General features: G+C 44.8%; 1 protein-coding gene across 1 annotated transcript in view; it reads left to right on the top strand.

Moving 5' to 3' along the window:
- Positions 1–1,733: 1,733 nt before the first annotated feature.
- FASN (fatty acid synthase) overlaps positions 1,734–23,813 on the top strand; it is a 59,681-nt gene continuing 37,601 nt past the window's right edge. The window contains exons 1-8 of the mRNA XM_080993523.1: positions 1,734–1,955; positions 12,717–12,857; positions 14,629–14,781; positions 17,263–17,436; positions 17,890–18,090; positions 20,551–20,673; positions 22,032–22,147; positions 22,799–22,933. Coding sequence (XP_080849649.1) covers positions 12,731–12,857; positions 14,629–14,781; positions 17,263–17,436; positions 17,890–18,090; positions 20,551–20,673; positions 22,032–22,147; positions 22,799–22,933 — 1,029 coding nt within the window. The 5' untranslated portion in view covers positions 1,734–1,955; positions 12,717–12,730. The remainder of the gene's footprint in view (positions 1,956–12,716; positions 12,858–14,628; positions 14,782–17,262; positions 17,437–17,889; positions 18,091–20,550; positions 20,674–22,031; positions 22,148–22,798; positions 22,934–23,813) is intronic.

Here is a 23,813-nt window from a genome sequence, read left to right as displayed (position 1 = left end):
AGACAGCAATAGACCTCAGCGTCAGCAGAACAAGATCATACAAGTTTCAACCCTAAAACCGAGGCGAGAAGCCTTTCTCCCCTCCAGATCCGGAGAGGCAAAGAAAAGCTCGTGATGCCTTCCGTGAGGAGAGCATTATTTGTTCCCAAACCGTAAGGAAAGCTAGTTAACTGTCGCCTGGGACTGTATACTCCCGTGTAGAGAGAACATAATCCCGGGAGCCCATTTAACAGAGCCAGAGTCTGCTTTAAAGGCTGAACTGTAGTAACCGAGGAAGCTCGCACTCTTCTGAGGTGAATGACCTGAAATAAGCCACAATTCACAGGCGCTTTCTTGCATCACCATCAGCTTCATTTCCTAAACAGAGCCATCCCCTTCAATACAGTCACCACATCACCCTATCTCCTAGCAACACCCACACAGCCGCTCAGATTGGCCAGGCAACGTACCCTCCTACATCCCCCTGCCCCCTGATTGGACACCTCCAATCAATGACTTTAGGCCCCTAAAGAAAGTGTGGTTCTCTTTTGTACATTGCATTTGCCGGGTTCTGTCGGGAGGGGACGGGGAAAGAACTCGGTCAGAGTGTAACGAGGCAAGCAGCGCGCCGCGCTGAGCTCCCAGGGATACCAGTTGCTTCCTTTTTCCCCTGTAGGCCGCGCGCTCGGCAAAGCCAGGGAGAGATCAGCCTAATTAATTCTTCCCCTTTCGCAGCAATAGCGGGGGAGATGCTACGAGGTTACACCAGTAACAACAACAACAAGGCGGTGTGTGCGGGGGGAATTAAGTGCACTTCTCTCCCAGAAAGCCAAATCTCCTTCACGTCGAGTATTCCCAGCAGCGCATCAGCGCACACCAAGCACCTCGGCCCATCTGCTCCCCCGAGAGAGGCGGGCTGGTTTGTTTCAATTTACTTCCCAGACGCTGAAAAAAGAGGCAGCGCCGCAAGGTTGGAGGCGCCGGCTTCCCCTAGCGGGCTGGCCGAGCAGAGGAATCGCATCCTCTGGGTCAGAAGTGCCTGTGGGTGGCGCTGCAGAGCCCACCACGAAGCAGGGACACGCACAGGGCCCTTCACACATCCCAGGCCCAGGCTAGTTAACTTTCCCCCCCGCCCTCGACGGGGTGTGTGTGTGTGTGTTGATAAATCGGGGTGCCTAGGAATGGCTCCCACACAATCGCAGAGGGTCCTAAGGATCATCTAGTCCAACCCTCTGCAACGCAGCTTGAACCCGCAACTTGCGTGTTATCAGCAGCGCCAGGCTCTAAGCGACTGGGCTATCCAGGCTTGTCCCCCCGGGGATTCATTGCCGTGGGGGGATCCCTACGAAACTCGAAAATAAGGTACAGACTGGTCGATCCCGCAGGTCGAGGGCAGGCCGGGTCACGCCGGTGCGTGCGGGGAGGCTTCCCCCGGGCATGTGATGCGCCACCGCGCGGGGCAGGCCGGCCGGCTGGCCCAGTTCCTGCCAGGCACCGTTGCGCTTTTGGCCAGGCGGGCTGAGTATGGGGCAGCGCGTGCTCGGCTGGCGCTGCTCTTTGGCTCGCTGCTTCCTCCTCCGCGCGGCGATGGCGAGAGGCTGCCGTGAGCCAGGGGGCTGGCATCGCCCCAGGGTCTGCGCCGGGAGGCCCAGCCCCAGCTCTCATTGGACTGCGGCGAGGAGCAAAGCTGTCAGCCCATGTGGCGTGGCCACCGGAGGTGGTGGCTGTTTAAATAAGCGCCGAGAGCTAGAGGGAGACAGTGAGAAAGGGACGCGGAGCGCAGATAGGCGGCGCGGGCAGCCTCAGTTACGCATCGGGCACCGACGAGGAGGGAGAGAGGGACTTGGCGGCCAGGGACTTGGCGGCCGGCAGCGTAGCAGCAGCAGCAGCAGCAGCAGCAGCAGCGGGGCTTTTCAGCGCGCCTCCTTCGCCGATCACCTTCCAGCGGTGGCTGCCGATCTCAAGGACCCGAGCAGGTAACCGGCTCGGGTTGCCGGGATGGAGGGAGAGGCAGCCCTCCTCCTCTCCGGATGGCGCTTGTATGAATGAAACGGAGCAGCCGGCTAGAGCTGCTGCGCACTTTGGGGCGCTGGGGCGCCTCTAGGACTGTCCTCGGCTTGACGGGGGCCCTCTGGATGCCCTCGGTGCCTTTGCCCGCTGGGGCTGGTTTGGCCCCTTTGGAAGCAGCCATGATCTCTTCCTTCTCCTCCTCCTCCTCTTCCCGGCGTGGGGGAGGGGAACCGGCCTTGGCGGCACCAGATCTCTAAATGCGTTTTCATTTTCCCACCCTCCTTATGCAAATAGGGTTGTGCAAATTTAGGCAGACTGAAATACGTCCGTTGTGAATAGGTCGTCCGGGCCCGTCTTCGAAATCGGAAGGCGACATCCATTTTCAGGTGTTGGATGAGCCTTCCCAAGTGAAATCAGCTCGGACCCGGAGGAGGCCTTGGAGGCGCAGGCGGGTGGGATCGGGTGGCTATGCGGCTTGAGCGCAACATCTTTCAGAAGTAGCACCGGAGAAGCTTCCGATGCTAGATCAGGTTTTTGTTCTCCATTTTGATAGCCAGCTCTGTGGGGAACGAACAAAAGCTGTGGCTCTTGAGATTAAAACAACAACAGTGTGTGTTTTTTAAATTTAATTTTATTATTTTTTAATTAACGGCAGAATAAAATTGCAGAGGTAAATTGCTGCCTTTGAAATTTTGTGATGTAATGTGGTAGCAGTGAAGTTGATTTGAGGTGTGGTTTCCCCCCGGTATTGAGGTTATGGAATAAAAAGGGGGAGGAGTGTTTGGCAATAAGGGAGATGGAGGCTAAGCCTTGCTGCATTGTAAGTGTTCTGCATCCAGCCATTTTGATACTGTACCAGTCAAGGAAGACAGTTACACTGGCACACTGAAGCCCATTATTTCAGCAGATCTAGGTAGAAAAGGGGGGTTCTCTCCCCCCTTAATTTCCAGCTCTTACCTTTAATATGCAGAAGCACAGAGAAGGAGATAAGAGTTTGGAAGGTATATGACATGCACTGGATATTCTCTGCTCTATTGTGACATTAGGAAATGACACCAGATAGTTTCTACTTCGTCACTTGCAACCCAAGTCTTTCACTTCTTCTCAGGTAGCTAATAAAAGTCAGCAATTTCTGCTCAGCATTTGGAAGGATTTTCTCTTTGTTTCAGGACATTCACAGAGCCTGTGATTATTCTATTGTTCTCGTAATGTAACCTTGTATTCATATTCCTCAGCTCAGCAGTACGATCCTACATCCATCTCCAGAGCTAAGGGATGCTGTTGTAATGCAATTTGAGCTATTTGTATTACAGCCAGTTAATTTTATTCAGACTTGCATAAAAACAGGTAAAATAAGGTAGTTCTCTTATTTCTCTGTTTTTTAAATTACCTTATAAGGTACCATAGTCATGCAACATGGAGAATTTAAAGACAAAAAGTGTCGTACAGCAATTTATCTTACTAGATATTTTAAATCATAGAGGGTAACTGGTACCACGCCCCCCTTTGCTAACCCAGTTCCGTGGCAAAGTTGTCCTTGTCTGTGTTTTTTGTGTGCTTATCCTCAAAACTGTTGTCCTAAGTGTCTGAAGTAAGATTCCAAACCAAGGAAGTCAGAATATTTCCCTTTTTGTCATACGTTCTCAACCTTGCTTAGAAGAATCTAAAAACAATGAACATTTATTTAATGTCTCTAGGAACTGAGAAGTACTGCAACTTGCATTGGTGACAAAAGTTCCCTTTCTCCCACTGAAACAAATTGAAGCAAAGAACTTAATCTCTCAATTTACAAGCAATTCAGTCAAGGTTGACCTTACCTTAAAAGTAAAATGGTAGAACTGTCGTTGACTTCTGTGAGACTGGTGCACTGATCCTGATGGATCTGCTTGCTGTGTTAGGGTAAATGATTGTTGTATTGGTTTTATTTATTTAATTCTTTACATTTCATTTCATTTCATTTATGTTTGCTTAAAGTTCACATTTAGGGCCAAATGCACCCCCCTTTTGTTAAACTAAGCTAGAGGAACTATTGCTATGTCCTGTCCCAAGTATTTATGTGCTAGCCCAGGAATTTGTGGTACCGGAATGAAAAATCAGGCCACAATCCTAAACACGATGATTTAATAAGCCCCATTTCACACAATGGAATTTACTTTTGTGCAAGCAAGAATCCTGAGCACAGAATTACACTGTACCAGCCCAATCCTATGCATGGTAACTCAGGAGCATGTCCCTTTGAGTTTACTCTAAGAAATATGTTTAGGATTAGAGCAGGGTTTCCCAAACTTGGGTCTCCAGTGGTTTTTGGACTCCAACTCCCATCATCCCTAGCTAGCAGGACCAGTGGTCAAGGATGATGGGATTTTTAGTCCAAAAAAAGTTGGAGGCCTAAATTTGGGAAACCCTGGATTAGAGCATTGGCTGTGAACAAGTGAAACCAGCTGAAATCATTGGGACTTCCTTCTGAGTTAACATAGCTAGGATCACACTATACATTCAAGCATTTTAATTTAACTGGAGACTTATGGGTAGGAGGAAGTGGGTTTTGTGAGCGCATTCATGGTCACTGGAGGCTGCATATAAAAGAGAACAGTGCGTAGCTCTGTAGAAGAGAGGATATTGGCATGTATACACTGCATGACAAGTTACACCTGCTGAAACTCTCCCTTTGATGCAACTATCAGAGGTGCAGGAGCCCTGACCTCTTCTTCACCTGGCCACCCTGCATGGTCACAGGTCAGTATAAAGGGATTGGCCGCCAAAGACAACACTCAGCTGGTGAGTCCCTTTAATAAAAACGAAGTTAGGAGGAACCACTGATCTGACACTACAAAATAAGCACATAATTTTTCCATGCCCCCGAAGTGAACATGCTTACAACAAAGAGGTTCAAAATGTACACATAGAAGTGTGTTATCTTCAATTATTTAAAGTCCTTTGGTTTGGTTTGGTTTGGTTTGGTTTGGTTTGGTTTGGTTTGGTTTGGGTTAACAATCCATACCTTCATTATGTGCCGTGATGGATGTCCCTTCTCAGAGGGAGCAGAGTAATTTGGAAAGGACAGTGTGTGGCTGTGTTGAGATATAATAAAGATGAATCATGATTTCTTAGGACCACAATGTCCTACAGTCTTCCCCTGGACTCAGGAGGTTTCTCCTGTCCCCAGTGCAACCACCAGGAGATGACTGGAAACATTTGCTTGCATTTTTGTTTAACCACAACTTGTTGCGTTGCCTAATCCCAACAAACTATGGTTAATTTTAACAATGATTTGTTTGAAACAACCTCCTTCAAGCCATAGTTTATGAAACTAGCTAAATGAAAATGGGCTAAATACTGATTAAGTGAAAGTGAACATATCTGAAATTCCCCTCACAGCAGTGCTGGAGAAGGGAGCCCGAAAGCTCAGGGGAGGTTAGGCTCATTCACAACATAATAAACCATGGTTTATAGTGATGTCAAAACACAGCCACAGTCTTGAAATGATGTCAAAACGTAGCCATAGTCTTGAAATGAATTTCAGTACACATCTTTAAAATATCCTCCAGTTAAGAAAAGAAACAATGGGAGGGGGAGATACTTAATGAATTACAAGCAACCTGTTGAAATGCACTTAAAATGGCCTTTTGTAGCACAATCACAAGAAAAGACTAAGTGCGTAGTTACTGTACGATGAATGTACTCAAAGTGCTGTGATGAAACAAGTAGGTACTAGTGCATAATGCCAGTGAGAATGACTGGTTATTATGGATGATAAATGAGTTAGCACAGTGCCACAAGGCTGCACAAATACTGTGTAAATAAGGTACCCTCTTACAATGGTGTGGCCTCCTTTGAATGATTTCAGATCAGAAAATGCAGAAATCCGTATTGGAGAGAGCTCTGTGTAATACTGCACTGGATATTACAGAAATCTCAACGCATGCAAAAATAGTCTAAAGGCTGTCTAGGTGTGTTGCAAGGTCCTTTTGCATAACAGCGATCATTTAAACTTATTGACAAAGTCAATAGGAAAAGAAGAAGTGAAATTCGGCAGAAAGGCCAGTCACAAAGGAACACTATGGGAGAAAATGCTGAGGACTACTTCATAGACGCTTTCCTCTGTTCATGAAGAGTTCTCAAATGCTCATTGAATGCATGCTCACTTTGGCAAATGTAAAATATGAACTAAGCTAGGATGGATAGTTGATCATTATGCCTCTAGTCATAATCTCGGGGCAAAGTGCTGCTATGATCGTGAGAACTACTTCTCACCTATATTCTGTTATCCATCTTAATGCATACCTGGGGTTGCTGTAGACTGCTTATGTAAACCTGCCCTCAGAAGCAACATAATTAATACTTATTTGTGCTCACTTAAGCATATGTGTGGTTGAGCTAATGCTGTAAATTAACTGCCCATCCTCTGCTCTGTGCCCTAGGCCACAGTCACACTATAAATTTAAGGCACCATGACTCTACTTCAAATAGTCATATTCTCCCAGAGAATCCTGGGAGCTGTAGTTTGTGAAGGGTGCTGAGAGTTGTTGGGAGACCTCTGTTTCCCTCACAGAGCTACAATTCCTAGAGTGGTTTCACAATCCCTCTTCCCAAGGAACATTTTGCACTGTGTGTGAAGAAGAGCTTCCCTTTGTCCGTCCCGAAAACACCAATGTGCAAGTTCATTGGATAATCTCTGGTTTAGCGTTATGATAGAGGGAGGAAAACTTCTCTCTATCCACTTTCTTAATACCGTGCATAATTTTATGCACCTCTGTAATGTCCTTATTCATGCTTCCCCCCCCCAAACTAAAATGCCCCTCATCTCATCCCAGACAACATCACAGGCACTGTGTACCCAACATCTGCCTCCAACACTCTTGCCCAGTCCTACCCTGCCCCTCGACTGGTTACTTGGCTCACATGGCAGTGTTTTGGCTCAGAGGATGCCTGGGTGACTGGTGTCTGTCTGCTCTGCCGTCTCTACTCTTCTCCCTCCAGCCTGAGTGATGGGTGGTTTCTGCTGCACCCACTGCAGCACCCATGACACAATGCAGCATGTGATGTGTCTTGCTGTGTTGCTGGACCCCCATCAGCCAATTGTTTGCCTGGACAGTTGGCCAATGAGCAGATAGACAAGCTATTCTTCTCCCGCCTTCCCATTTTGGAGAAGAGCAGAAAAGTAAGCTGAAGGGTTGCCAGGCTAACAAAGACAGACTCCACAGAGCATGTGTAGCTTGCCACACTCACTATCTGAAGAAGTGGCACTGGGCAGCAGCTGCAGCAGCACCGCAGTAGTCTATGGCAGACATCTGTGAGCCATTCACTAGCAAGTAAAACTAGGCCAAGAAGACACAGGGAAGAAATGGATGAAGAAAGTGGTGGCCAAGTGCTATTGCTCATCTGCTGCACAAGACGACAACATCATTTCACCTAATGATAGAGCTGCCCTTGCTTCAAACTCACATTTCATACCTGGCCTCTGCTCCACCCTGAATCTTCATATTCTCTCTCTTGCACCATTCTGATATAATTAGACCACAATTACAATGGGACAGATACTCACGTTCACACTGTGAATAAACCTGATGCTGGATTGATAATTTTAAGCAACTCTGTAAAATCAGATCGATGATAGAATAGGTTGTAAGCAGAAAACCAGAAAGGAACCATTTTTGAAAGACAGGACAGTAGTTTTTATGAGTGTGAAACTACATGCGACTGAGCATGCAATGGGGTCTGGTCCTGAAACACTAAAAGCACCTAGCAAACCCATTTTCCAGACCTGACAGTGAAATGGTTGTACAATGCCTACTTCATAGCACTTTCAGCTCTCTGAAAAAAATAATTATCTGGTCTTCAGTCTGTGTTTTGAGTTTAATTAGCTGGCATCCCACTCTCCCTCCGCCTTGTCTTTCATTGTATCACTGAAGCTGATAGAAAGATTTCTGCTTTATCTTTGTAATATCTCTTCCCTTTGGCCATCTCAGTTCATATATTCTGAGCAGATCAATATTTCTCAGCTTTATTCTGATACATATGATCCAAAGCACAGAAACGTTTCCTCCCTCAGAGGCAAATCATTCACTTTATAGAGGGAGTTAGTACTGTGCCCTTCAGATGTTGCTGAACGAAAAAAACTTATTGGCCCTGCTGCCTGGGGCTGATTAGAGCTGTATTCCTACAACATCAAGAGCAGGGGTCAGCAAACTTTTTCAGCAGGGGGCCGGTCCACTGTCCCTCAGACCTTGTGGGGGGCCGGACTATATTTTTTTTGGGGGGGGGAATGAACGAATTCCTATGCCTTACAAATAACCCAGAGATGCATTTTAAATAAAAGGGCACATTCTACTCATGTAAAAACACGCTGATTCCTGGACTGTCTGTGGGCTGGATTTAGAAGGCAATTGGGCTGGATCCGGCCCCCGGGCCTTAGTTTGCCTACCCATGATCATTATCGGGCTCACTGGATCAGATTTTCGAAATGACCCAGTTGTCTGGAGCGTAGGATGTGAAAATAAATGGCTAGGCTTTCAAAGGCACGACCAGAAGAATGGGATGTGCAGATGATCAATGGTACATCTGGATTATAAAATGATTAGGAATTTACTGGGAGTAGAATTGCTTGCTGCTTTAAATTAGGATGATAGCACTTCCATTAAATAATGTACCCTCATGCTGCCTTTAAATTTTATATTGTACAACAGGGAGCTCTTCATTATTGCTCTGTTCTTCTGTCTGAATGACTTTTAAGTGTCTTGTGGACACCAGAGAAAGAATACCTAGGAAGATTTACTTACTATATATATATATATATATATCCCACCTTTTCTCCAAGAAGCTCAAGGAAGCATGCATGGTTCTCCACCCATTTTATCCTCATGCAACCATGTCAGGTTTGTTAGGCTGAGAGACAGTGACTGGCCCAAGGTGAACTACATGGTTGAGTGCAGATTTGAATTTGGATCTTCACAGTCCAAGTCCCCACTACTGGCCATGCCAGCCAAGGCTGATGAGAATCCATAGACTCATAGAATTGTAGAGTTGTAGCTCCAACAGTATCTGGAAGTCACAGGCCTCACCCTACCCCTGGACTATTTATTTATTGGATTTATATCCCACCCTTTTCTCTAAGGAGCTCAAGGTGGTGTACATGGTTTTTCTCCTCATTTAACTCCAAATGAACCCCATGAAAAAGGCTAAGTGGAGAGGTAGTGAGTTGCCCCAACTCACAAGGTTCTTGTGAGGACAAAATGGAGAAGAACCATGTATGCACCTTGAACGCCTTAGAGGAAAGGTGGGATATAATGTAGGATCAACCTAACCAACACCATTAGCTTTGTGAAAGGACTTCCATTTCTTCCCCCCTCTCCTTCCCTCATGTGCCCCACACCCCAAAAATGGTCTCTGGAGTGTGTCAGGGAACTCCCTGCTCCCCAAATTCAGAGGGAACAGGGGGGAAATCTGGAAGTGCACCATGTTGAATTCCACCCACTATCTTACAGAAGAACAGTTGACACCTGTGATTGAACAATCAATCTTTGGTCATTCAAGGTGTAATTGATGCCACTAAACAACAAGGAGTGTGAGGGAGGGGGGCTGTAGGGCAGCATGAGATAGCCCCCACACGCACTAGCTGTGTCCTTGGCGAGCTTGGGAATCTGTGTGTGCCAACATATGCATTTAAAGCTCTTTCATGTGTGAGGGGGCATCACTGGACCAATCGGAATCCCCTCATGTGAAGGAGCTCTCTGAACATCCTTCAGTGTAGGTATGAGTCACCTCATGGGGCTGAGGAGTGACCCTGCTGTGCTACTGGCATGATGGATGTCCATTTGAATGTCCCAAACAAGACAAGCCAGCACAGAAATAAGGCTAAATTGCTGTAGTCATACCTCAGGTTGTGAACGTGATCCGTGCGGGAGGCACATTCGCAACCCGCAGTGCTGTGTCTGAGCACATGCGTGACGTGATTCGGCGCTTCTGTGCATGCGTGTGACATCATTTTGTGTTTCTGTGCGAGCGCCGAAACCTAGAAGTAACCCGTTCCGGTACTTCCGGGTTCGGTGCGGTCCGCATCCCGAAAACTCACAACTTGCAGCATTCGTAACCTGAGGTATGACTGTATTTAGATGCCATTGTATGCATTGAATACTTGCCTGCATAGGAAAGGGAAAGGAATTTCCTGATAGATGAATGAAAGAATATAATTGTTACTGATAATTATTGAAGACTGCAGTCCTCTTCCATTAAAATTAAGGGGGGTATTTTTATACCAACCTCAACAGGAACAGGCTTGCAGCTTACTGACTATGATCAGGAATTATAGTCTTCAATTATGCATTTCCATTGATATTCCATTTGCCCTTAAATGAACTTATCTTGAAAAGACATTCTTACATATTTTACTGCACTATTTTCATCTGGAGGGGCATTCTTGCACTATAACAACAAAAGAGGGGCCTAAAAAAAAAAAAGGCGCTCAGAATATTTGTGGTATGACAGGATTTCAGCTGAAAGCTACAGGATATACCGTCATTGGAAACGAAGTGGTATGATCACCCTAGAACTTTTGCAATCATGAGCATGATTGAAAGTGGGATTGCGTGTAACCACCTCAATACCATCATCAGCACAAATTGTATAATGTAAGCACAATAAAAAGGACATTTGGTGGTACCCATAGAATGGCGTAAGACCTAGAAAGGCTCAGTCTCTTCACTCTCACATTGCTTCACTCTACTTCCCACTTTTAGCTCTAAGCTCAGCTCTGCCCTCCAGAGCAAATCTCTGCTCTGAATCACTACAAGCAAGGAAAGGAAGCCAAGGAATCTGGCTGCGCCTCTTTTACTTCTTTATCAGTTAGCTTTGACTACAACAGTTAGTTTTGCCTTTTTATCTCTGCTGATCTTTTCTAGGAAGTCCTACCTACAGACTGGTGAAGAGTAGCAACAATATATTTAAATGAGTTAAACTTGCTCAGAGTGATTGAAGGGAGAACTGCAATAGTTTTATAGCTGAAGGATTTCTTGTCAAGCTCGTCCCCCCCCCCCAAAAAAAGTGTTTTGGACTGGTTCCTTAGCATTCAGAACTAAATATAAACTATGTTATTATATACTAAAATATACTACCTCACTACTTAAAAGCAAATATTTTCCCTCCATACCTTTAGGTATGTCACAGATCACCGAAATGTTATGTTGAATTTTATTATCTGGATTGTCAACCTGCTTTGTTGTTTTATTTGCTGACAACATCTATAGCAACAGCAACAACAGGGGGAAAAATTACAAACTGATTCATGGCTAGAGTTCATCAAAGCAGTGTACGAGATGATAAAACACAGTGCCCAGTTTCTGAAATCATTTCTTAAAAGCTCTTAAAACATCGGGAGCACTTCAACGTTGCATTCTGACAATTGTTCCACCAGGGCAAGCATTTGGGCTTGTCAGATGGAGCAATCTCCCCTTTCCTCCCCCTGCATGCTGTTTCGGGGGTTCTCCTGACTCCCCCCCAATTTTTTGGGGGGGCACATGTGGGGGATGAGAGGGGGAGCCCCATTGTGCAAGCAGAAGTTCTTGTGTGGGCTTCTGTTGACAGAACCCATTTTAGTTAGATCCCATCCAATAAAACAACATCTTACAAATGCTAGAAAACAACAAAACCATATCTGCAAGTATGCAATCAGTATTCCGTAAGTTATTGGGTTACCCATCGGGGCAAGCCTTCTTGAATAAACATGCCTTCAATAGGCACCTAAACATAATGATGTTACTGCTCAGTGCCTGACTAGTGCTATTCAGTATATATCCATTATGCAGCAGGTGACATGGTCAATAGTAATATTAATCCCACAACACACTAAAGCAAAAATCACTTGCTGCCCAATAATATCTCGGTCAATTCATCACTAGTAGCACAAAATTCACATACAGCCAGATGTGTGCCCCTTTGCTACATTGCTAAATTTGCAGTTATCTGACTACAGCGGACTAAAATTAATAAAATTATTTTTAAAAGGGCAGTCCCTCAGGAGGAGGGACAGAGCACTGGCCAGGATGGAAGCCAGTGCAATATGTTTGACCCTGTTACTATTGCTGGAAGTAATAGACATGACAGGGTGGATTCTTGGCCAAGGTGTTGAAAGGCTTTTTCCAAGTGTTACAAGATGCTCCAAGTGGTGCCACCTACATATTGATATAGAATCATGGGTGGGGGCCCTCATGGAACAAATTTAGGCTGTGCATGGGAGGAGGAAAGGGAGAGAATGTTCAGCTGCACAGATAGAAATCATTGTACAGGTAGAAAAATTGCCGTAGTACTACGTTGGGTTCCACCCATGATATGGAATTAGATGTTATTAATCACGAACTCCGTAGGCTAAAGCCTTCTTCTATCTCTATTTGAATAATTTCATTCACTGTGTGGTTGCACCAATAGCTTTCCAGAAGTTTTTGTTCCTTGCTGTTTATTCAGTTACTTCGAGTTCAGCACTTGCATCCAGGATCTCCAAGCCCACTGGTATATAAAAGACCACATCTGCTCATAAAATAGCTCTCATGTGGTCTGTTCTACAGGTATATCTTTAAAAGAATCTGATCTGCTGCTCAAAAATATATGAAATTAATTTGCCCGGTGTTTCACTGGTAATTATATATTTGTTTTATTAACAAGTGCATTGTAATTTTCTTGTGTGATTCATTATTGCTGCATAGGCCTGATTTTTCTTTTCTCCACTTGCTGTCTAGAGACAAGTTGAGAGATGGAGGAAGTGGTGGTTGCAGGCATAGCAGGGAAGCTGCCAGAATCAGAAAACTTGCAAGAGTTTTGGGAAAATTTGATCAATGGAGTGGACATGGTTACAGAAGATGACCGGAGATGGAAACCAGGTAGGTCTAGTGATCTTGATGGCCTTCTCGGTAGTGGCACCCTCCCTGTGGGATGCCCTCCCATCAGATGTTAAGGAGTAATTATATAACATCTGAAGGCAGCCCTATATGGGAAAGCTTTTTAAAGTTTAATGTTTTACTATGCTTTATATATGCTGGAAGGGACACGGGTGGCGCTGTGGTCTAAACCACTGAGCCTAGGGCTTGCCGATCAGAAGGTCGGCAGTTCGAATCCCCACGACGGGGTGAGCTCCCGTTGTTCGGTCCCTGCTCCTGCCAACCTAGCAGTTCAAAAGCACACCAAAGTGCAAGTAGATAAATAGATAATGCTCCGGCGGGAAGGTAAACGGCGTTTCCGTGCGCTGCTCTGGTTCGCCAGAAGTGGCTTAGTCATGCTGGCCACATGACCCGGAAGCTGTCTGCGGACAAACGCCGGCTCCCTCGGCCAGTAAAACGAGATGAGCGCTGCAACCCCAGAGTCGTCTGCAACTGGACTTAACGGTCAGGGGTCCCTTTACCTTTACCTATATATGCTGGAAGTCGCACAGAGTGGCTGAGGCAACGCAGTCAGATGGGTTGGATACAAATAATAAGTTGTTGTTGTCAGGAGAAACAGAAACATTGGAAAGATGAACTCTAAGGGTCATTGAGTTGTGTGACCTTTAAGGAACAGGAACCATTGTCAAATTCCTGTGCTCTCATCTGCATTCCTGGATGTCCTTGACTGTATAGCTGAAAGTGACTTCAGCGGGAACTTCTGCCTCAGAGGTTGAATCCATCTAAATCCGTTGTTCCCAACATGGGGCACACGCCCCACAGGGGGGCAATTTGTTTTTTAAGGGGGGCAATTCGAGAATGAGTTACTAACAGTGAATGGCCTTTTACGCTTCCTCCACATGAATAGGAGTTCACCTTTTGAATAATAAAAATTATATGTCATGGGGGTGGGGGGCAATAAGGATTTTAGAGATGCTTAGGTGGGGCATGGCCAAAAAAAGGTTGGGAACCACTGTTCTAAATTAATCCAACCAAATCTTTGTCCGGCTTTCCCCCCTGTATAAATAGAAAGCAAATAACACATACAAGCTCGGAGAATAGGAAAATAAGTTCCATGATGTCTGCCTTTACCAAAAAAACACCTAATTAAACTATGGTGCTTTTGCAAACTCTCCAGATGATAAAAGCAACTCTGCAAGAAGTTTTGTGCAATAGCAAATAGAAATAGAAATAGCAGTGGCATACATAATAAGCACAACCAAGATGCAATTTCTAATCACAGAAGAAGTGATGTAGAAATAGCAGTGTCATACATAATAAACGGCCTTGGTCCTGTATATCTGAAGGAGCATCTCCACCCCCATCGTTCAGCCAGGACACTGAGGTCCAGCGCCGAGGGCCTTCTGGCGGTTTCCTCATTGCGAGAAGTGAGATTACAGGGAACCAGACAAAGGGCCTTCTCAGTAGTGGCACCCGCCCTGTGGAACATCCTCCCACCAGATGTGAAGGAAATAAGTAGCTATCTTATCTTTAAAAGACATCTGAAGGCAGCCCTCTTTAGGGACGTTTTTAATATTTAATGCTGTATTTTTTTAACATTCAATTGGAAGCTGCCCAGAGTGGCTGGGGAAACTCAGCCAGATGGGTGGGGTATAAATAATAAATTATTATTATTATTATTATTATTATTATTATTATTAGCAGCACAACCAAGATGCAATTTCTAATCACAGAAGACGTGATGTAATTTTTCTTTCTTCTTTTGAAATTTCAGGACTTTACGGACTGCCCAGGAGAAATGGGAAGCTCAAGGACATCAGCAAGTTTGATGCCTCCTTTTTTGGAGTTCACCCAAAGCAAGCTCACACGATGGACCCTCAGCTCCGACTGCTGCTGGAAGTCTCGTACGAGGCCATTTTAGATGGCGGTGAGCAAAGAGTTCTAGAATTCTGCTCCAAAAGTCCTATTAACATGCAAATCAATCGTGTACAAATTGTGTCGCTTGCGCAAGATAACGTAAACTATTTACAGACCCAAAGCACACCAAACTTTGTTTTCAGGACAGCATATATGTAGGGGGACATGGGTTGGGGCAGGGAACCGAAGCAAAAAGATTCTGTCTACTGCCCAGGTTTATTCTGGCTTCCAGATCTAGAAGAAATAATCTAAATATGACTTTCCCCACTCTGTGACATGAGGGTTGGCAGTTTTTAAAAACAAAACAGACTTTCGGAGGAATTCAGTGTTGCACTCTTCTGATTGTTACCCCCCATGTGCTTTTCTGGGGTGTACATGATCCATTGGAGCAAATTAGGGGGAAGAGGGGAGGAAACCCTGTTGTGCTAGTGGGAGCCCTTGCACTGGCTTCTGCTAAGCACAGCAGTTTAGTTAAATCCAGGCCTTTGCCGAGAGATCTAGCTTCTATTGTTTGTCAGAACACCATGACCATGCATTTTGATAAACTTACCTTGGAACTAAATGATGAAACCACTGTTGTGAAGGCCTTGACATTTCTGTGTCTTTTGAAATTAGTGTCACACCTTTGCAAAGTTCCCGTTGCAACATGCTTCTTGCAATTTTGACAGTGAAAGAAAGATTATACAAAAGTATTAGCAACACTAATAACTGGTATCAGTAACGACGGGTAGCAGTGTTGAAAAGACGTGTTAGGAAATGTGTCCACAGCTGACATGTCCCTCTCTGACAGAGCTCCTGGGATCTCTTGAAGACACGTTTTCCAACCTCTTTTCCTATGTCCTCCAAATGAAGCCTTCCTGCTCATTGGTGTAAAATGGAGACATTAGAGTTTCCAATAATGTGGAAAGTTTAGATAAAACTTTTTGAAATCTCATGGCTGGCAGAGACAACACTTCCATTTTTTAGGAAGCTAAGCTGAAATGCATTGGTGGGCCTATGTTCTTATTCTATGTTTTGTTAATTATTATGTTTTGTTTTGTTTTGTTTATATCCTGCCCATATCCGGCTGGGCTTCCATATAATGTTTATATGCTGGTTCCTTTTCTTGCAAGCTTCAATGCTTCCTACAAAAAATAAAGTAAGATTCAGTTATCTTAAGAATTAGGTTCATTTCACACATTTTCTCCTATATGTCACAGATGGGAGTCATAATCTGCTTTAGAGAGAAAGAGGATCACGTTTGCCAGCATTTTTTATAATCAGCAGGGGCATCATGCATTGGCTTGTCTTGTGCTCTTTGAACACATTTCCCATTTAATATACTCCCCACCCCACCCCCCGTTCAGCAATTCACTGCGTATTTCAGGAAACAATGTGGGGTAAAGTTGTAATTTTTGCCTGTCTCTTTGCTTCGGGTCATTTCTGCCAAGAAAACTTTATACTCAAAAGGCCGTGAGGGAAGGACCATGTTTATATAGTTGTGTTTTTTTAAAAGATTCCAAGTATTTATATACCACTTTCAATCAGAAAGACTGCAAACAGGAAAAAGAAAGTCAAAGCACCTATTTCAGTAATATAATAGCCTGGTTCATATGATACACTAAACCAAACCTTGGCTTAGTGAGGACACACAAATGTTGGGCGTCCCAGAGAGGATCTTGCAGCCACTTTGCTTCTCCGTGGTCTTTTTTTTTTTTTTTTTTGCTTCTGGACCATTGATTTAGCTTAGCATGAGAGATGACACAGAATGACAACACCTGTGAGCTTCTTCCCACCATCCTTGCCCACATCCTATTAGCTATGTGGTAGGGATCATGTGAGGGACGCAGGTGGCGCTGTGGGTTAAACCACAGAGCCTAGGACTTGCCGATCAGAAGGTCAGCGGTTCGAATCCCCACAACAGGGTGAGCTCCCGTTGCTCGGTCCCTGCTCGTGCCAACCTAACAATTCAAAAGCACGTCAAAGTGCAAGTAGATAATAGGTACCACTCCGGCGGGAAGGTAAATGGCGTTTCCGTGCGCTGCTCTGGTTCTCCAGAAGCGACTTAGTCATGCTGGCCACATGACCCGGAAGCTGTGCGCCGGCTACCTCGCCAATAAAGCGAGATGAGCACTGCAACCCCAGAGTCGGCCATGACTGGACCTAATGGTCTGGGGTACCTTTACCTTTAGGGATCATGTGACTGAGTTCCATGGTTGCCTGAGTTCTGTGATCATACACACTTTTCCTTACAAGCAACAATAGTTAAGATCTTTCATAAACTGCCTTTCTCCCCCTTCTTGTCCCTACTTCTGTGTCCTGGGTTGTGTTTCCTCCCCGCCCCAACCCTTTGGTTCATGGACCAAGCACTTAAGTGTCAAATGTTTCAAGTGACCTCATCCGTTCTTTGACAATTCCACACCCTGCTTTTCATTTCTCACCTCCAAATATTCAATGATATTTATTATATTTCTAATGTTTTCTTTCATTTGGTGGCCTTCTCCCCTTTTAGGAATTAATCCAGCTTCCATTCGGGGCACGGACACAGGAGTGTGGATTGGTGTGAGTGGGTCAGAAGCTGGTGAAGCGTTTAGCGTAGACCCTGAACAGTTGCTGGGGTACAGTATGACTGGCTGTCAACGTGCTATGTTTGCCAACAGAATTTCATACTTCTTTGATTTCAAAGGTAAGTTTGCATCTATGGAGGGCCAATGGACCGATGATCTCATGGCAGGGCAGATGTTTGGTCAGACAGGGGAAGATGCAGGAAAGTTTGTGATGTAGGTGAAGAGGATCCATAACAGTGCTGCAGAAGTCTTCAGTACAAAGAGCATATATTCTTGATGGATGTTTTGCAAATTCTAATGGGTGAATTACTATGGCATTGTTGAGAATCACAGCACTTGACAAATGTATTGAAACTCTTTATGAGTAGGCATGTGTGGGTCAAACCAGGGCTGGAATTAATGTGCCACCATAGTTAACTTTCCTCTCTGTAAACAGAAGCCTCTCCTGTTATCATATCTTAAAGGCTTTGTTCCCCAAGAGAACAAAAACTATGGCCTTAAGAAAGCTGAAAAGGCAAAACAACTGATGGCGGCTTGTTGTCTTCTTTCTTTCATGGTTTTCGTTCCCAAAGGACCAAGTATGTCCATCGACACAGCGTGTTCCTCTGGCCTCGTTGCTCTGGACAATGCTTACAAAGCAATCCGCAGTGGACAATGCGAATCAGCCCTTGTAGGCGGAGTCAATCTCGTACTGAAGCCCAACACTTCTGTGCAGTTCATGAAGCTTGGCATGCTGAGTCCTGAGGGTGCCTGCAAATCCTTTGATGCTTCAGGTAAGGGGTTTGTTTTCATATTCGGCCATGTTTTGGAAGCAGTCAGCAGCACTCCCATTTTTGAGGGAGTGTAAATCTTGGTCTTCTCTTGGTAAATTAAGAAGTCCCAGCTCTTTTCAGGATAACAAATATCGGAACTGACAACAGCAGTGTTCAGTTGCATGGCTTGTTCTCCTCCAGTAGCTAAACCGTTTGGTTTTCGCTTTCTTCATTCTCTGTTTTTATAAGCTTTCTGTTTAACTGGTCTCCAGAAAAGACAGAGAAGGCATCACTGTTCTTTCAAGGCTATTCTGCAATAATGAATTGCTTTTAATGGCTTTGTTTTGTCTAAGAGCTTCTTTGTGGGTCGTAGACAAACCAAGCTTGAACCGAACCAAGCAGGCATGGAAGGTAGCTTGTTCTCAAAGTACAGGAGTATTTTAGAATAATAGTCTGTTCTTTTCCCAAAAGATTGGCTCTTTAATAAGAAACTAGGGAGATATAAATACCGTATTTTTCGCTCTATAAGACGCACTTTCCCCCTCCTAAAAAGTAAGGGGAAATGTGTGTGCATCTTATGGAGCGAATGCAGACTGCGCAGCTATCACTGAAGCCAGAAGAGCAAGAGGGATCGGTGCGCTCTCCTGGCTTCAGGGATAGCCACGCAAAGCCTCTTGAGCGCAGCCGGAGCTCTCCTGCCTCTTCGCTCAAGAGGCTTTACGTTGCTTTCTTGTTTCTTGTTTTCCTCCTCTTAAAAACAAGGTGCGTCTTATGGTCGGGTGTGTCTTATGGAGCGAAAAATATGGTAAATAACTTCTGGGAAGCTTAGAGGGTGATGTCATACAAAACACAGCAAAATGGAACCAAATTATGAATACATAATACTAGGCAGGTCTGAGAGGAAACAAGGAAATGTGAGGTAACCTCAACCTTGTTCTTTTTCCTTTTCAAATGAAAGTATCTTCAAAGTTATGTATCATTGGTATCTTGCACTAGTTTGAACGTTGCAGTTAAGTAAAACAGGTTCTTCACTGTGTGTGTGTGTGGGAAAACTTTTAACTAGCTAGAAAAATATAAATACACACATGGGCCTTTTTTTTAACTGACTGGCTGGGGAAGATCTTATCTATAACTTAATTAGATGATAAAGGTAAAGGGACCCCTGACCATAAGGTCCTGTTGTGGCTGACTCTGGGGTTGCGGCGCTCATCTCGCTTTATTGGCCGAGGGAGCCGGCATGCAGCTTCTGGGTCATGTGGCCAGCATGACTAAGCCGCTTCTGGCAAACCAGAGCAGCGCATGGAAACGCCGTTTACCTTCCCGCCGGAGCGGTACCTATTTATCTACTTGCACTTTGACGTGCTTTTGAACAGCTAGGTTGGCAGGAGCAGGGACTGAGCAACGGGAGCTCACCCCGTCGTGGGGATTCGAACCGCCGACCTTCTGATCGGCAAGTCCTAGGCTCTGTGGTTTAACCCACAGCGCCACCTGCGATACTTTCTCTAAATCATTTAATCTGCCTGTTAGAATACTTCAGGAGCAAATACCTCAAATCCACATACTGGAATAAATATATCACCAGCTATATATATGAATAACAGAAGTACAGTTACTTTAGAAGAACTGCTAGGAAAAGTGTGAGACATAGACAGACTGTTAAAACTACCACATTTTATATGACAACGATTTGTTTAATTTGTTTTCTTCTGCTAACTTTATTGATTCAAGTAGTTCAAGTGCTCAAATTTATTTGAACAGAGCATTATAATGAGATGTAATCAGTAAAGCTGTTATGAGCCTTATAAGTAGTTCTCACAGGAGTTTTTAAAATATTAAGTGGTTTTTAAATACCTTGAAATGAAATACTTAAAAACTAAACGAACAAGATATAGGACTTCCTTCCTTCCGCTTCTTCTCTGGGCACTTCCAGTTTGTCGTCATTTTCAGGTGGAATTCAGTCACATACTGGCTAATTCAGGTTGCACAATTATATTGCACAACCTGCTTCCCCAAAAGATCAGATTTTTGTATGATAAAGAAAGTGTTCTGGAAAGTGGGGAATAACAACTCTTACTTTGATGCAACGTCATCTAACTTCCACACGGTCAAATAGGAGTGAGTGCTTATCAAATAGGCAACACTGTCTGATCTCCCTGCAAACAAATCAGGATAAACACATGTGCCTTGTGTAACTCTACTATATTCTGTGAACCGCCCTGAGATCTCATGATGAAGGGTGCTATATAAATCTAATAAAATAAAATAAAATCTGCTTTGTCTTGATGCCTTTTCTCAAAATAAGTAGGTTGGGAGGTATTTGAGTGCCCAGCCATTTTAAATATGAATAAGGGCTATTTGATGCTGGCTTTTGCGTTTCGCTTGCTCAGCAACCTTGAGAAAGTATGGCTAGAAACCCAACTATCTAAAGCGGATTACATGTGGGGTGGTGATGGTGCTTCTCATGGCTCTGGATTTCTGCAGGGAATGGATACTGCCGATCAGAAGCTGCTGTAGTTGTTTTCCTGACCAAGAAGTCCCTAGCCAAACGGGTTTACGCTACCATAGTCAATGCTGGGTGTAATACCGATGGATTTAAGGAGCAAGGTAAGATTTCTTTAAAATTAATATCTGGAGCTTGCGACATTCTAAGATGCATCCTGGTAGACGATGGAATGTAACCCAGTGGAGTTGGGTTAGGAATAGTCTCACCTTGTTCAGTTAGGGTGTTAACTGTTTTTTTGCAATTAGGAACATAGGAAGCTGGCTTATACAAAGTCAGACCATTGGTCCATGTAGCTCAGTACTGTCAACACTGGCCAGCAGCAGCTATCTAGGGTTTCAGAAAGGGGTTTTCCCTAGAGATGCCAGGAATTGCATGCGCTCTGCCACACAGTTCTTGCCCTTCTCTAGGATCTGATGGTGCATCATGGTACTTATCTCCTCTTCCCCCTCCCCAACAAGCCGTTTTCCATTTTTTAAAAAAACCCCAACAACATCCTTTTTGAGAAGCAACAACAAAAGTTTGTGTAACTGCCCGGATATTCAGTTAAAAATATGGAAGGCTAGATAGCGTGCCTGAAGTGTGGAGGGAATGGCAAGGCTGAAGGCTGAGCAGCGTTCAGTTTGCTGGCACGCATATCTGTCCATTTCCTTGGGAAAGCCGGTCTTACTATGTGGCCAAGGCACATGCTGTGAGCTCACTTATAATACGTCCCTCTTCATCCCATGTGGGCTATTGTAGCAGAGTGCTTCAGCTTAGACCCAAGCAATCCATTAAAGAGACAGCGTCTCTGACTTAAAGCTGAATGAATCTATATCCTTTGTTGTGAAAAACGAAGGTGCGTCCCAGTGACTGGGTCTGCCTTTCCTTAGATTTTGGAATGCGGTATAGTCATGTGTCATCTAGGGAGCACATGGAAAGCACAGCTCTCTTGGGTGTTAGCGGTGATGGGGTGGGGAAGGTGCTTCTGAAAGTAGCCTTTGCAATTTACAGTGTTGGATGCTCAATGTGAAATTTGTGGCATCCTCCTCAAAATGCATAGCAGCTAGGCGGTGCTTTGTTCAAAGCACCTTAGGAGGGCCTTATTCCCTGATCGAACTGAAAAACCTCCTGAATCAAAGCTCACAGACAAGAGCAGTTTGCTGAGTGGGGTTCAGCCGCTAGATTGGACAGGCATAAGCCTGTTGTGCCCTCCTGATGCCCTGCTTCACAAGTCTGGAATGTGGGATCAGATTTGCAAAGCAGCGCGGGACTGGCAGGGGCAGTCTGAGAAGCAAAACATGCCCTTGAAAAAACTGTGCCTGGTGAAATGGTCTTCCTCGCCCCGCCCACTAGGCCTCTGACCACTTCATTCAGCACATGCTGCACTTAGAGGCAAATTCTGCCAAAGCAAGATTTAGTTCACAACATATGGATAATTTCCTTGTATGAACCCAGGAATTGACCATTCTTTTTGCTTCAGGTGTAACGTTCCCCTCTGGATGGATGCAGCAGCAGTTGGTCAGTTCCCTGTACAGGGAGTCTGGGGTTAAGCCTGAGGAAGTGGAATACATAGAAGCTCATGGCACAGGCACCAAGGTTTGCCCTCTCTCCATGTCCCCTGTTCTGTCTCTCTTTTCTTTCATTCAATGCTAGTTTCTTTTTAGTTCTATATTATTGTAGTTTGTTTGGGAGCAATTAGATTTCCCATTTGCCGCTTTGCTTTCATAGACCGGCAGTTCCCATTTGACGCTTTCACTGGATATAATAGGTTACCTCCTCTCATCTCCACTCACTCCATGATTCCTCTCAATATATTTCAGAAACGTTGGGGTTTGCACCCTGGTTTCACAGTGTTAAATTCCTCCATGGGAACATGTGTGGGGAGGCCAGGCCAAGACATTTTGGCCCCTGAGGCAAACTCCAAAATGGCGTTCACCCCTCTCATTCCAGGGAAGAAGAGATGGGTGAAGATCTAAATCAGAAATAAGGGTGGGGAGGAGACCAGCAGCACCTCCTGTTCACCAACAGGGGGTGGGGGCTGCCAAGGCGATGGCAGATCTGGACTCTAATGAGAAAGCCTCAGCCATTACTGCCACCATAGCAGCAGCAGCGGGCATTGTATTCCTTTCCCCACACTCAGTTGTACACCTGCATACACAGCTGTTCAGAAAAAAATCTGACAGAGCTCACCAGACTTGAAATCTATCCAGTAGCTCCTCCTAACTTCCTGTCTTTCTCCGTTGCTAGGTTGGAGATCCTCAGGAAGTGAACGGCATCGTCAACGTCTTTTGCCAATCAGATCGACCACCACTGTTGGTTGGATCAACTAAATCTAACATGGGTCACCCAGAACCTGCTTCTGGTCTTGCTGCTTTAGCAAAGGTAAAAAGAAAAGAGAAGTTGATGTCTATTCGTTAGTGTTGGGCAGGAGAGAGAGAGAGCTGTTGAATAAAAATCTGTTGGGGGACTTCAGATTTATCCGTTGTAATTAGGGCAAATCATGTGGGGGAGGGGAAAGTAAGAAGGTCACTTGACATGGACCTCAAGTTCAAGGGGGGGGCTGGTCTCAGATGTAGTTAAGTGTTAATCTTTTGGCATTATCAAATGCCAAGTTTCACAACTTGTTTTTATGGGCATCAGACCAAAATGTGACACACATTCTGAGTTGCAGATTTAAGTAAATAAGAGATGTGATTTGCTAAAAGATCTTTTTGCTGCGTAAGATCTGGATTTTGTCATATTAAAACATTAAAATGTCTGTAAATATTAATAAAAATATTTTGGTTCTGATTAGACCGCAACAAACAAGTCCTCTTAGATCAGCTGGTTATGTAAACAAACTACTCACTCTTTGGGGGAACGTTTGGCTGCCTTATTTTGTTTCCGTTTGTCATTATTTTTAATATTTATGATGGCTAGGGGCTTCAAAGGCTAGAAGTGAGCGGGCCTTGTTGTAACCCAGGCATTCCCAAACTCGGCCCTCCAGATGTTTTGGGGCTACAACTCCCATCATCCCTGACCACTGGTCCCGTTAGCTAGGGATGGTGGGAGTTATAGTCCCAAAACAGGGCCGAGTTTGGGGATGCCTGTTGTAACCAAACCAATGCACAGAGGTAGAGCTGCGCAACTTGGTCCCTTGGGATGAAAGGAGCGTGATGTCTTGAAGAGTCTTTTCTTGGCTTTGTATGCTGTTTGTGGCTGTAGGGTTCAGTGCAGCTGGGACAGATATAGGAAGCAACAGCTGCAGTGAAGATTTGTGACC

This window comes from Podarcis pityusensis (assembly GCF_964106645.2).
Source record: "Podarcis pityusensis genome assembly, chromosome: 2".
Lineage (NCBI taxonomy): Eukaryota > Metazoa > Chordata > Lepidosauria > Squamata > Lacertidae > Podarcis > Podarcis pityusensis.
The sequence above is the reverse complement of the archived record's forward strand: the minus strand, read 5'-3'. Positions and strand labels throughout refer to the sequence as shown.